Below are 14,954 nucleotides of genomic sequence, written 5' to 3'. Positions count from 1 at the left end.
TCCAATAAGCTGTCCTCTTGATAGAGGACACATGAACATCATGGCTTATACACCACCCCCCCAAAATAAACAAAAAATGTCCTTTCTTTAGAACTCTTTAAAAGTGTGAGGCCAAGATACTTCTGAGCTGCACCACAGAAAGGTATGAACTGTGCTGACTAGTATGTCAACTTGACAAGCTAGAGTCATCAAAGATGAAGGAGACTCAATTAAGAAAATGACTCCATAACCACTAGGCTGGCTACAGGCAGGCCTGTAGGGCAGTGGTTCTCAACCTTCCTAATGCTGTGACCCTTTAATACAGTTCCTCATGTAGTGGTGACCCCCAAACTATACAATTATTTCACTGCTTCTTCATAACCATTATTTACTATTGTTATGAATTGTAATGCAAATATCTGATAAACAGGAGATCTGATATGTGACCCCAGTGAAAGCGTCACTTGACCACCCCTGAAAGAAAAACAGTTGTGTCCCTCATCTTGAGAAACACTGCTGTAGGGCGTTTTCTTAATTAGTGATTGATGGGGGATGGCCTAGCCCATTGTGGGTGGTGCCACCCTTGGGCTGGGGTGGTCCTGGGTGCAGTAAGAAAGCAGGCTGAACAAGCCATGAGGAGCAAGCCAGTAAGCAGCACCACAACGTGGCCTCTGCATCAGCTCCTACCCCCAGGTTCCAGCCCTGTTTGAGTTCCTGTCCTGACTTCCTTTCCTCCCCAAGTTGCTTTTGGTCATGGTGTTTCGTCACAGTGATAGTAACCAAATGAGGGCAGTGTGTGTGTACACATATGTCAGGGTACACATGTGGAGTCAGTTTCCCTCTTCTCATCACGTGGGTCTGAGGGATCAAACTCAGGCTTCACAGCCAGTATCTTTACCCAAATCTTAATGTCTCTATAATATCACCTTTTAAACCCGGTGAATCCTCACAGTAATTAGAACTAATACTAATCATCTTTTTCTTTTTAACAGAAAGGAAGTGGAAGAGGGAGGTGTCAGACTGGTTCACAAATACCTACTAGTTTCAGTTTGAAAATCTCGGAAACCATCAAATATTGAACGTGCAGGCCTTCGTCTTTTAGGGGCTGTAGAAGAAAAACAGAATTGGTTAAAAAATTAAAACATTAATTCTGAAAATTCTCAAGATATTCCTCACATAAGCATTTCTTTTTTTTATTTTGTTTTCTTTTATGTGTATGTATATTTTCCCTACAATGTAAGTTTGTGCACCATGTGACCAGAGGAGTGTCAGATGCCTTGAAATTGGAGTTATAGACAGTTATGAGCCACTACATGGGTGCTGGGAATTGAACCCATGTCCTTTCAAAAAGCAGTCAGTGCTCTTAACTGAGCCATCTCTCCAGCCCCATATGTATTTTAGAACGCTCATATTCCTAACAGTGCCTTCTCTCAGAAAAAAAAAAAAAAGTAAAGAAAAAAGAGCTGGAGAGACGGCTTGGTAGTTAAAGAGTACTGACTGCTCTTCCAGAAGAACTGAGTTCAATTCCCAGCACCCACGTGGCAGGTCATAACTGTCTGTGACTCCAGTTCCAGGTGATCTGACACCCTCACACAGGCATACATGAAGGCAAAAACATCAATGCACATAAAATAAAAATAAATTACTAAATTCCAGGACAGCCAGAGCTACACAGAGAAACCCTGTATCGAAAAACAAAACCAAAAAAAAAATCACTTAAAAAAAAAAGAAGCCTGGCAGTGGTGGCGCACGCCTTTAATTCCAGTACTCAGGAGGCAGAGCCAGGTGGTTCTCTGTGAGTTCAAGGCCAGTCTGGTCTACAGAGTGAGTTCCAGGACAGACTCCAACGCTACAGATAAACACTGTCAAAAAAAAAAGAAAAGAAAAGAAAAAAAGAAAAAGAAGAAAGAAAGAAAGAGGGAAGAATATATATATATATATATTTACATTTTTAAGTCAAGGCTTGGTGTGATAGCAGCACCCTTGTAATCCCAGCACCTGCAGCATGAGGATCACTGCAAGTTCTTGGCCAGCCTGAGCTACAAAGCAAGAGCCCTCATCTCAAAAAACAAAATAGCTCAGTCAGTAAAGTCCATGTTCTGCTCTCAAAATAAACAAACAAAAAAGTCAAGTCTTTCAAGTTATGACCCAATCATCTTATCATACAAATAAGAAAATCAGAACTAGGTAAGAGAGACCAGATGAAGATTTATAGGGTTTCTCTGTGTAGCCCTGGTTGTCCTGGAACTCGCTCTGTAGACCAGGCTGGCCTTGAACTCAGAGATCCACCTGCCTATGAGTGCTGGGGTTAATGGTGTAAGCCACCACTGCCTGGCTGTAAATTCTTCTCTTTGTAGAAAGGTCCTCATGTTGTTACATACCTTTTATCTCAGTATTTGTGAGGCAGAAGTGGACACATCTCTGTGAGTTCAAGACCAGACTGATCCACATAGTGAGTTCCACATAGTGAGTTCCAGGACAGCCACAGCTATATAGTGAGACCATGTCTTGGGAGGAAAAAAATGCTAGGCAAGTGCTCTATCTACCTACAGCCCCAGCCCCTACATAAGTTCTACAACCTAGGATTTAAAAATTCTATCTTAATGGATGCACACAAAGAATAATAAACACTAAACATACACTGTAAATTTCTGAAGTGTTCCCATGATTACACAGGACAAAGTTCTTCTGCTACCCTTGTAGAGAGCCTATATTCAATTTGTAAATATTGTACATAAGATTTAGAATGCATTAAATGAAATGTTACCTTCTCTTAGAAAAATGTTCTCAAACTTTAAAAAAAAAATGTACCAAATTACTCATGCACATCATAGAGAATGGAATTTTGTTGATGTTGTTTTGCTTTTTGAGACATGGTCTCTCTATACAGCCGTGGCTGTCCTAGAACTCACTATGTAGACTAGGCTGACCACCAGATCAACCTGTCTTAGAGCTGGGATTTAAAGACATGTATCACCATGGCCAACTGAAAATGGAGATTTTAAATAATTCTTTCAGTGTAACAGTTTAAACTGACTTATATATGGTGAGCCTGTCCAGCATATAACCAAAACAATGTCCCACATTAATGATTAGAAGATAAGATAGAGAGTCCAAAAGTCTCTTACCCCACATCAAAGCAACTTTCTACAAACTATGCTATCACTAAGTCAGCCGGCAGTGGTGGCGCACACCTTTAATCCCAGTACTCAGGAGGCAAAGGCAGGCGGATCTCTGTGATCCTGGTCTACAGAGCAGGATCAGCCAGGGCTACACAGAGAAAGCCTGTCTCAAAAAAAACAAAAAAGAAAGAAAAGAAAAAAAGAAAGTACTAAGTTAAAAGGAAAACGAAACTACAAAACAGACAGCCCAGCAGTTGGAAGCAAGTGCTGCTTTGTTCAGTTCCAGCACCGCATGGGTCAGCTCATAGCCACTCCAACTCCAGCTCCATGGGATCCACGCTCCTTCTCTGCATGATCGCGCGTACACACGTGTACACACACACACACACACACACACACACACACACACACACACACACACCACAAATTAAGTCTTTTTAAAGATTTATTTATCATGTATACAGTGTTCTGGCATGTATCCTTGCAGGCCAGAAGAGGGCACCAGATCTCATTACAGATGGTTGTGAGCCACCATGTGGTTGCTGGGAATTGAACTCAGGACCTCTGGAAGAACCACCTCTGAGCCATCTAAACCAAAACTTAAAAACTCAGGGCTCATAGTAAAACTCAGTTCGTAGAGCTTGCCCAGCATGCAAGAAGCCCTGGCTTCCATCCCCAGCACCTCATAGTCCCGGTGTGGTTAACACATGCCTATAATCAGCAGAAATTTAAAGTCATCTTTGACTACATGAGTTTAAAGCCAACCTGAGCTGGCTACACAAGGCCATGTCTCAAAAAATAAGAACCCAAAATGAACTTCACTGTTTTTGTTGTTGTTGTTGTTTTGTTTTGTTTTAAGGATGTTTCTTTTTAATTTTATTTTATAATTTAATTTAATTTTACATATCAGCCACGGATTCCCTTGTTCTCCCCCCCTCCTGCCCCCCCCCCCACACGATCCCCCCAGCCCACCCCCCATTCCCATCTCCTCCATGGCAAAGACTCCCCTGAGGATTGAGTTCAACTTGGTAGATTCAGTCCAGGCAGGTCCAGTCCCCTCCTCCCAGGCTGAGCCAAGTGTCCCTGTATAAGCCCCAGGTTCCAAACAGCCAGCTCATGCACTAAGGACAGGTCCCGGTCCCACTGCCTGGATGCCTCCCAAACAGTTCAAGCTAATCAGCTGTCTCACTTATCCAGAGGGCCTGATCCAGTTGGGGGCTCCTCAGCTATTGGTTCATAGTTCATGTGTTTCCATTCGTTTGGCTATTTGTCCCTGTGCTTTTTCCAATCTTGGTCTCAACAATTCTCGCTCATACAAACCCCCCTCTTTCTCGCCAACTGGACTCCTGGAGCTCCACCTGGGGCCTGGCCGTGGATCTCTATATCTGGTTCCCTCAGTCATTGGATGAGGTTTCTAGCACGACAATTAGGATGTTTGGCCATCCTATCACCAGAGTAGGTCAGTTCGGGCTTTCTCTCGACCATTGCCAGTAGTCTATTGTGGAGGTATCTTTGTGGATTTCTGTGGACCTCTCTAGCACTTTGCTTCTTCCTATTCTCACAATGGAAGAATTGTGAAAATTCAGCAGAGAAAAACAATGACATCATGAGGTTTGCAGGCAAATGGATGGATCTAGAAAAAAATCCTGAGTGAGGTAACCCAGACTCAGAAAGACAAACATGGTATATACTCACTCATAGGAGGATACTAGATGTAAAACAAAGATGACTAGACTGCTACTCACAACTCCAGAGAGGCTACCTAGAAAACAGGACCCCAAGAAAGACACAGGGGTCACCCAATGACAGAGAAATGGATGAGATCTACATGAACAACATGGATGTGAGTGGGGGTAATGAAGGGCAAGGGTCAAGGGAAAGAGAGCTTAGGGGAGCGGGAGATCCCAGCTGGATCAACAACAGAGAGGGAGAACAAGGAATGAGAGACCATGATAAATGAAGACCACATGAGAACTTCACTGTTTATACTATGTTTAAATGCCATTCATATAAACACACACAACCACCAATATTTATGTTAAACTATCATAAAGCCACACATAGTGCTACATGCCTGGAATCCCAGTATGAACAGGAGGTTGAAGGTCACAATGAGCTATATAGTAAGTTCAAGGCTGGACTACATAAGACTGTGTGGTTGATATATTGTTCACCCCAATAAACTTATCTGGGGGTCAGCGAACAGAACAGCCACTATATTAAACATAGGCTTAGGCAGTGGTAGCACAGCCTTTAATCCTAGCATTCAGGAGGCAGAGATCCATCTGGATCTCTGTGAGTTCAAAGCCACACTGGAAACATCCAGGTATGGTGAAACATGCCTTTAATCCCAGGAAGTGATGGTAGAAAGCAGAAAGGTATATAAGGCGTGAAAACAAGGAACTAGATAGAGCCTTTAGGCTTTTTTTTTTTTTTTTTTTGGTTTTTTCGAGACAGGGTTTCTCTGTGTAGCTTTGCGCCTTTCCTGGAACTTGCTTTGGAGATCAGGCTGGCCTCGAACTCACAGAGATCCGCCTGCCTCTGCCTCCCAAGTGCTGGGATTAAAGGTGTGCGCCACCACCGCCCGGCAGAGCCTTTAGGCTTTTGAGCAGCAGTTCAGCTGAGATCCATTTGGATAAAGACACAGAGGCTTCCAGTCTGAGGAAACAAGACCGGCTGAGGAATTGGCAAAGTAAAGTTAGCTGTGGCTTGTTCTGCTTTTCTGATCATTCAGCATTCACCCCAAGACCTGACTCCGGGCTTGTTTTTATTAGTAAGACCTTTTAAGATTCCTGCTACAAGACTGTTTCAAAAACAAAAGAATCACAATTATCTTCAGGAAAAAAGTTTTTTTTAAAAAAATGGTTAGTATTAAATTTTTAAATAGTTAACCCAAATTGAAAAAAAATTAAACCTAATTCTTTTCATTCTGTTCCCTTTTCATGTTTAAAAAAAAAGTTGAAGAATTGTGATTCTTTTCAATCTTTGAACTACTTTTAATCAAGAATTTCTATTTAAAATGTATGTTTGTAGCAAAAATACTTTAGGCTCAATGCCTTTGTTGTTGCTTTGGTTTTTTATAGACAGGTCTTGTATCTAGGCCAGGCTAGCCTGGAGCTCAACATCTGCTACTACCTCAGCCTTCTAAGTACTAGAGTTACAGTCATGTACTACCATACCTGGTCCCCAAACAATGTCTTCTGAAAACTAGTTACATGATAGGGTTTTTCATTTTATTTTATTGTGTGCTTTGCCACAGCCCATGTGTATGGATCAGAGGACAACATTCAGGAATTGGTCCTCTCCTTCAACCAGGGGTTCCAGAGACAATAGTCTACTTACTTCTAAACTAGCCAACAGCAGCCCGCCGATAGTCCGCCACACTTCATGTCACCACTCTTTCTCCCTTTGTGAAGCAGCTCATCACCTTGAGGCCTTTACTACTCCTTCATTATCACTAGCCCTCTACCCAGCTCTTATCCATTCTCGGGCTCATCACCAGCTCCTATTTGCTCCCTCCTCATTTATCAGACCTTCACTTAGAGCCTCTTTTCAAGCTACAGCACTTCTCGCACTAGGACCTTTTCTCCAAGTGCCCCCTTTCTCTTGCAAACCAGTTACTATAAGCAAACACCATTCCTCTGTAATCATCCTTCTATCCACTCAGTAGGTATGATATTCATCAAGGCCAAAAAGACTAAGCTACAAAAAGCTAAAAGAAATCCACACACATAGTAAAGTCCTATACATCATAGAGGAAGACAAGGACTAGCAGAGAAGAACAATACAGTGAGCAGAGCAGCACTGTTTTCACAAATCTGTTAATATCTAGCTTAAGAGAAAAACAACTAGGTTTTCATTTCATCTGCATTAATTTACAATCAACTGCTTAATTTAAATTCAAGTATAGGAAGAACATTAAAATCCAGCCCCACACAGAAATATAGCAGTAAAGAAATATCATTTTAGATAAATATGAATATTCTTTGATATTCCAAAATTTAAGTAGTGGTGATTCCTTAAAGATCTGTGATAAACTGGGGTTGGAAGAGTTGGTTCAACAGTTAAAAAGAATGTAGCACTCTTCCAAAGGGTCTGAGTTTAGTCACCAGCATCCACATCAGTCGGTGCACAAGTACTTCTAACTCCAGTTCCAGGGGATCCAATGACCTCTTGCCTCCTTGGACAGATATACACACTCCTACCTGTAAATGCCAGCTCCAAGATAACACACACACACACACACACACACACACACACACACACACACACAGCTAAAAATTAAAAAAAGAAATGAATCTTGAGCTCAGCAGTGAGTGCATACCTTTAATCCCAGCACTCAGGAGGCAGAGACAGACGGATCTCTGAGTTCAAGGCCAGCCTGGTCTAGAGAGTGAGTTCAGGACAGACAGGGCTACACAGAGAAACCCTCTCCCAAAAAAACAAACAAACAAGTAATAAGTAAATAATCTTTTGAAAATGGTTTGTGCAAGTTAAAATCTAATTGGTTCTTTATATTCCGTCTCAATAACATTCATTGTTCTGAGTCTTAGGCAGCGTCACAGACTTTGGCTCTTTCACTTGCTTTGTACTGAGGATACAGCATCTCTATCCAACAGCTTTGAAGGAAACCCTTCTTCCTATGATTTGGGTGTCATCCCAAAGGCCCTTGTGGTAACGGTTGGTTCCCGCCATAGCACTATGAGTAGGTAGTGAGCCCTTGAGAAGTAGTATCTAACAGAGAAGCTTTGGTCACTTTGGGTTATGCCCTTGAAGAGGGCATGAAACCCTGGTCTCTTTTATTATCCTTTGTTTTTTGGCTGCCAAGAACTGAGCAACTTCTACCGTACACATTCACTATGATATACACTACCTTGCCACAAGCAAAGGGACTAACTAAAACCCCCAAAAGTGAACTAAAAGTGTCCTCTTTTCAAGATAACTAACTCAAGTATCTTATTACTATAACATGAAGCTGTCTAACCCATCCCCATCTCTAAGTATCCACAACCTGTAGGTGAATATCCAGGGTAGGATGACATCTTAGCAGCAAAAGCACTTGCTGTACAGACCTGAAGAGTTAAGTCTGGACCCCCAGAATCTAGGTTAAATGCCCAGTGGGCTCAGCAACTGAATGGCACTATTAGGAGGCGTGGCCTTATTAGATAGGTGTGGTCTTGTTGGAGGAAGTATGTCACTGTGGAGGCGGGCTTTGAGGTCCTTATATGCTCAAGCCACACTCAGTGAGACAGACCACTTCCTGCTGCCTGAATAAGATGTACAACTCTCAGCTACCTCTCCAGCACCATGTCTGCCTGCACACCACCATAACCTACCATAATGATAATGGACTGAACCTCTGAACTGTAAGTCACCAAATTAAATGTTTTCCTTTGTAAGAGTTGACACGACGTGGTTGTGATGTCTCTTCACAGCAACAGAAACTCTAACTAAGACAGCAACCCACCTGTAATCCCAGCCTTGGAAGGTGTTGTATAAATTTCCTCAGATTAAAATATTCCATCCTGCAGGATGCTCCTTAAGCAGGAAGGTAAACATCTCAAAACAGCTTCAGGAAGTCCCTGAAACTGACCAGATTCATTAGGCCACTCCCTGAAAGAGTTAGCAATAAAAGCTAAGCTACAAAGACTCTCAGATCAGACTCACTGTCTGGAAGAAAATTAGCTGAGCTGCCTGGAAAAGGTTTAGACCAATTGAGGTACTTGGAAAGGACACTCTCCAACCTGTTGAGATGCCTGTAGGCTGTGCATTGTGCTCCAGATTCCCAGCTTTTGTGAGCTGTCACTCATGCTGGGTGGGCTTTGGTGATAGTGCTGTCTTTTAGATCCCTCACCCATATTCCTAAGTAACCCAATAAACTCCTCAGTTCACCAACTTGGACTTTGATGGTATCCCTACTTTGGTCTGTAATAAGTTCCCCATCTGATGTGAGTTACGTATGTTTTGCGCCTCCCAGGAAAAGTTTTGTCACACAATACAATGCAAAAATGGGATCCCCAGAGCAAGCTGGCAACCCACATCAGAGAGCTCTGGGTTTGATTCAGAAACCTTCCCCAATGAATAAGGTAGAAGAACAATCGAGGACGATCCCAAGCTCTGGCCTTTACATGCATGCACATGCACACATGGGCACATTTTTCAATGTACTTTATAATTTACACTATCTCTACATTACTTACTACACCTAATATAATATAAATGCTTTCTAAATGACTGTTCTGTTGTTTAGGGAATGCTGACAAGAAAAAAGTCTATGTTCAATACAGATGGAATTTTTGCACTGCTAGAGGTAAAACCTAGTGCCTCACACATGCTAGGCAAGTGCTCTACTTACGAAGTAAGTATTGACACCTAATGGGTAACTTTTTAATCCTTTAAAAAAACAAAAAAAACCCCAAAAAACTAGTGCCCCTTCTTGCCTGGTATAGTGGCACACATCTTTAATCTCAGAATTCAGGAGACAGGGGCAAGCAGATCTATGTAAGTTTAAGAGTATAAGAAGCTCCAGACTAGCCAAAGACACACAGAGAAACCCTGTCTCAAATAAGTAAATAAATAAAAATTTAAAAAATTATTTCTCTTTCCCTATTCTAGTTTTTCCACTAAACTTAAAAATAGGTCTTTTATCCTCCTGTTTCAAACCAGTTCTCTGTACTAGTGTTCTCATATACATTTCACCACCTGTTTGTCCTACCACAGTTAAGATTCACCTATTTTTTAATACCTAAAAATATTTGCCTCATAAAAGGAAGTAGGTACTTATTAAACTATTACTATTACTGTTCTTTAAAACTGATTAAGCCGGGCGGTGGTGGCGCACGCCTTTAATCCCAGCACTATGGAGGCAGAGCCAGGCGGATCTCTGTGAGTTCGAGGCCAGCCTGGGCTACCAAGTGAGTTCCAGAAGAGGCGCAAAGCTACACAGAGAAACCCTGTCTCGAAAAACCAAAAAAAAAAAAAAAAAAAAAAACTGATTAAATACCCCATAATTTAGCATATTTTGAATTCACCCAGACTGCTAATTTTTTTTGGGGGGGGGGGGTCATGGAATAAGAACTATTTTTCTCTTCTGTCCAAAACAAGAACAACACTTGGAGAAATTAAAATGAGAGAAGGCAAAGCACACAAAACAATAAAGAGCTGTAAGTCAAGTGTATATTGAGCTATCCGTCCTATGTATATCCAGAAGACGACACAGCATAAAATTAAGAGTTCTTTTTAATATAATGCCATTGGTTTCCACAAGATGCAGTGATTCCAAAGGGAGGATGTGTGTGGTGGGGCAGACATGGTAGCGCGCATCTTGAATCCTAGAATTTAGGATGGAGAGCAGGCAGTCTCTGAGTTCCAGGCCAGCTAAGGCTACAGTGACACCCTCCCTTACAAAAAAGACAGCCTTTCTTTTTGGTAAGCTTCCTCCTCCTCATTATTATTCCCTGTTAAGGAATGCAGCTTACCTGGGGGAAAATATAGACATGTAAGAAAAGAACTGATTCTATAAATGATGAGACAATCTTTGAGTAAGCCCTCAGATCTCCAGTTCATTTTATTAAAATCCTGGACAATAACAAAGTCAAATAAAGTTAACTTACCACCAAACAAAGGTTCTGGCTCCACCAATATTTCTTGCTTTTGAGGAATTGGGGCACGAACTTCTTCTCTGTTAGAAAAAAGTACGAAAATATCAAAATGAAAACTTTTTGTGACACCTATTTTCCTTCTAAATTGTGAATGTATTCAAATTAACAAGTGAAACAAACGCATGCTATTTTAGAAACTATAGTAATCAGAATAAAGAAGTTGTAAATGATTTCTACAGAGATTAACTAGAATAAAATATCTAGCACAGAAAGCAAAAACAGTTTACAAAGAAAGAACAGACAGAAAAGAAGATCTCTTTCCATCTCAGGTCCCTTACACATTAATTTTTAATTATGGGGGATAAGGGAGAGATATGCATAGCTGAAACTTCATTTTCCCCTGAAGCTGCAATTACAGGTGGCTGTGAGCGCCCAACAGCTGGAAACGGAACTTAAGTCCTCTCCAAAAGCAGTATGTGCTCATAACCACTGAGCCATCTGTGCGTCTCAACCTAACTTCAATCAATCTCTCTCTCTCTCTCTCTGGAGACAAAGTCTCACTCACTATGTAGCTCTGTTTATCCTGGAACTCACAGAGATCCACCTTCCTCTGCCTCCCAGGTGCTGGGATTAAAGCTTGTTCTACACTACATCTAGGCTACAGTTATTGTTTTGGCCTTTCACACCCCACTGCCAACTAAAAGCTGAACCCAGGGCCTTGTACTTGTGAGGCAATTTGTCTACCACTGAGCTAAATCCCCAACCCCCAACCCTCCCTGAATTCTTTTTTTTCTTTTAAGATTTTATTTTTAGTTTAATTATGTGTGTGGGATTATGTGTATGTGACTGTAGGCCCTTGGAAGCCATAGGTAACATATCCCTCTGGAGCTAGAGTTACAGGCTGTGTGGAGCTGTCTCTCCAGCACCCAGCCTCCCTGAATTCTTAAAGATAAGGAATTTATCCAAAAAAAAAAAAAAAAGATTGGAAAAATATAGGCTTACTAGAATCAATATAATTACTGCTCTATCACATAATAATTAAAAGACAAAGATATATTAAAGTAAACTTTAACAATAGGTAATAAATTTTATGCTATCATAGGTATAATCTTAAAAGTATTTACTCAACAGATCCTACTATACATAAAAGGAATATTGTATATAAAAAATAAACATATAATAATGTATAAAAATATATAATAAAATATAAACTCTTACTTTTCTTGAGATTCTTTTTCTTTCTGTTTTTTTCTTTCTTTCTTTTTTTTTTTTTTTGAGACAAGGTTTCACTATATAACAGCCTTGGCTGTCCTGGAACTCACTCTGTAGACCAGGCTGGCCTTGAACTTAGAGATCTGCCTGCCTCTGCCTCCTGAATGCTGGGATTAAAGGCATGTGCAGCAACCATCACCCATTGAGATTTTATTTTCTAATGTGTACGAATGTTTGCCTCAATATATGTCTTTACACCATGTGCATGCATGTCCTCAGATGCCCTGGGACTGGAGTTCAAACCGTTGGGAGCTGCCATGTGGGTGCTAGGAACTTAGTTCTCTAGAAAAGCAGCCAGTGCTCCGACCATTGCACTATCTCTGCAGCCCCAGTGATTACACATCCTTTAAAAGATTATTCTGGTGGTAGGCAGAGGGCTCAGTGGAGAAAGATGCCTGCCCTCATGTCTAATGACCTGAATTTGATTCGCATGCACAAGATAGAAGGAGAAAACGGAATTTGGGGTCCTATATTTGATCCCCAGCACTGGAAATAAATTAAAAATAAAAACAAAAAACATTCTTGTCAAAGTTTACTTTCATACACTCAATATAATTACTCACTAATAACTCAGTAAAAATATTTATTTTTATAAGCTTTATTTTTTCTAGGAAGGTGAAACCTAAATCATTTTTGATAAATGGTTTATACCAAGGCTGATAATTCAGTGGTTAAGAGAGTTAGCTGTTCCCCCAGGTTTGATTTCCAGCACTGATATGGTGGCTCATAACAATCTGTAACGCCAATCTTAAAAATACAAACAAATGGGATCTGGGCATGGTGTCAAATGCCTTTAGTCTCAGTACTTGGAGGCAGAGACAAGTGAATCTCTGCAAGTTCAAGGCCAGCTTGGTCTACATAGTGAGTTTCAGAACAGTGAAGGATACGCAGAGACCCTGTCTCAAAAAAACAAAAAATTAAAAAATAAGTGGCATTTTACCTTTAAAATCAGTTTATTTAAAGTTATAACCAAATAATAAAAGTGCTTAATATTTTTTGGCTTAATTGTCATAGAGAACAGCAGTAACTTATAAGACTTCTAAGATGACTCAGCAGGTAAAGGCACTTGCCACCAAGGCCTGACCACCTCACTGGATTCCCCAGAACCAATACTCCGAAGAGGGAACTGACGGCCTCAAGTTGTCCTCCGACCGTCCCAGAAGTGATATGGCCACCCAGACACCGGGGGTGGGGGTGGGGGGTGGGGGTGGGGGTGGGGGGTGGGGGGGGTATAAACATATAAAGATCAGTTTAAATTAGGCCTAATGATTTCTAGCATGTGTTCTCATGTCCTGCAAAACCCCGTGCCCACCACACATTTTTTCTGAGCCCATTTCTGAGCCAGGGTCTAACTAGGCTGGCTTCAAACTTCAATCCTCATAACTGAGCTGGGGATGCACTGCCCGTGTTAATGTAAGCCTTTAATCCCAGCACTAAGGAGGCCAGCCTGATCTACATAAGATCAAAAAAAAAAAAAAATACAGCAAAGGATGCTGGGATTACAAACGTGTCATCAAATCTAATGGGGCCCTATTTTTTCATTATCTAACACTTGGAATTTCGCTATCTAACACTTGGAATTCCAAGACATACTTTATATATTTTTAAAAAACTACGAATATTCATCTGCCGATGAACACTAACATTCTATAACTAAAGAACCACCAGTTAGACAAATCTATAATAAGACAAATGATTGAAGAATAATTCAAGACTATGTCAAGAATTCTTTCCTACTTTTTGTTTACAAGTCTTACTACATAACCCAGGCTGGCCTCAAGCTCAAGATTCTCCTGTCTCAACCTTCCAAGTGCTGGGATTAACTTGGTGGTTCAGTGGTAGAAGTCTCACCTGCCATGTGCTGGGGTTATAGAAATGTGCCACCACACCCAGCTGCTCTTTCCTACTGGACATAGGTCACTGCTCATACGCAGATTTCAATAACCTGAAGGAACAGACAATGTATCTGTAGAAGGAAGTTTAGTAAATACTTCAATCAAAAAGAAACAAGCCAGTTGGTTTTGGTGACCCATGCCTATAGTGCTAATTACTTCAAAGGCTGAAGCAGGCAGTCACTTGAGCCCAAGCCAGGGGAAACAAAGAAAGACTCCATTTCAGGGAGAGTAAGCAGGGGAAGGTAAAGAAGGGTCCCTGAAGTACCTTTAAAAGATTTAGCAAAAAAAAAAAAAAAAAAAAAAATTTGTTACAATAGAGTATCATGTAACCCAAGCTGGCCTTGAACTTGTTATGCAGCCAAAGCTGCCCTAGACTTTTGATATTTCTGTCCCCACCTCCCAAGTGTTAGGATTACAGGTGTGCACTATCATGCCAAGCTTTAAAAAATATCTTTTATCCAAATAAATCTTTTCTTAATTGGTATATACTGCACTTCATAGGGTATGTGTAAAATTGCCTCAATATAAGACAATTTACTCACTAAACTGTAATAAATTAATTAAATTAATAGTTGAATAAATTAATAGTCTTGGGGATGGAGAGATGGCTCAGTGGCTAAGGGGGCTTGCTGCTCACTCAATCATGAGTTAAGGTCCCATCATTCACAAAAATTTGTAACTAGCTCCAAGGGATCCAACACTCCCTCCTGGCCTCCATGGGCACTCACACACACACAGGTATGAGCACAAACATACACAATCTTTAAAAAAAAATTTTAATGTCCCTATAAGGTAAGACTTAATTACTGTACATCTGAAGATACTTGGCAGTGTTAACTACAATGAGTGGAAAGACAAAGGAGAAGGTGAATTGGAAGGGAAATTCTAGTTAAGGAATTAGGAGATACTATTAAATGTTCATCTGTTAGCATATAAACAATCTAACCAAATCATGATGTAACTAAGTAGGAAAAGATACTCATTTATGAGAAATATTTGCTACTTAAAAGGCTCAGTAAAAAGAATCTCTGGGGCTTAGGTGTTTGAGACTAGCTTAGACAAAGCAATGAAATCCTATCTCAAAA

At 40.8% G+C, this 14,954-nt stretch overlaps 1 protein-coding gene across 2 annotated transcripts in view; it reads right to left on the bottom strand.

Annotated features, from left to right (window-relative positions):
- Window positions 1-14,954, bottom strand: part of Ubxn7 (UBX domain protein 7) — a 60,796-nt gene that overhangs the window by 19,752 nt on the left and 26,090 nt on the right. For both annotated transcript variants that reach the window (XM_052740497.1, XM_052740496.1), the window contains exons 3-4: window positions 10,715-10,782; window positions 1,019-1,084 (exon numbers count right to left, since the gene is read on the bottom strand). In XM_052740497.1, coding sequence (XP_052596457.1) covers window positions 1,019-1,084; window positions 10,715-10,782 — 134 coding nt within the window. The remainder of the gene's footprint in view (window positions 1-1,018; window positions 1,085-10,714; window positions 10,783-14,954) is intronic.

Source organism: Peromyscus californicus, unplaced genomic scaffold, assembly GCF_007827085.1.
Source record: "Peromyscus californicus insignis strain IS unplaced genomic scaffold, ASM782708v3 Scaffold_16__1_contigs__length_79575227, whole genome shotgun sequence".
NCBI classification, from domain to species: domain Eukaryota; kingdom Metazoa; phylum Chordata; class Mammalia; order Rodentia; family Cricetidae; genus Peromyscus; species Peromyscus californicus.
This window is presented reverse-complemented; position numbering and strand designations above follow the sequence as displayed.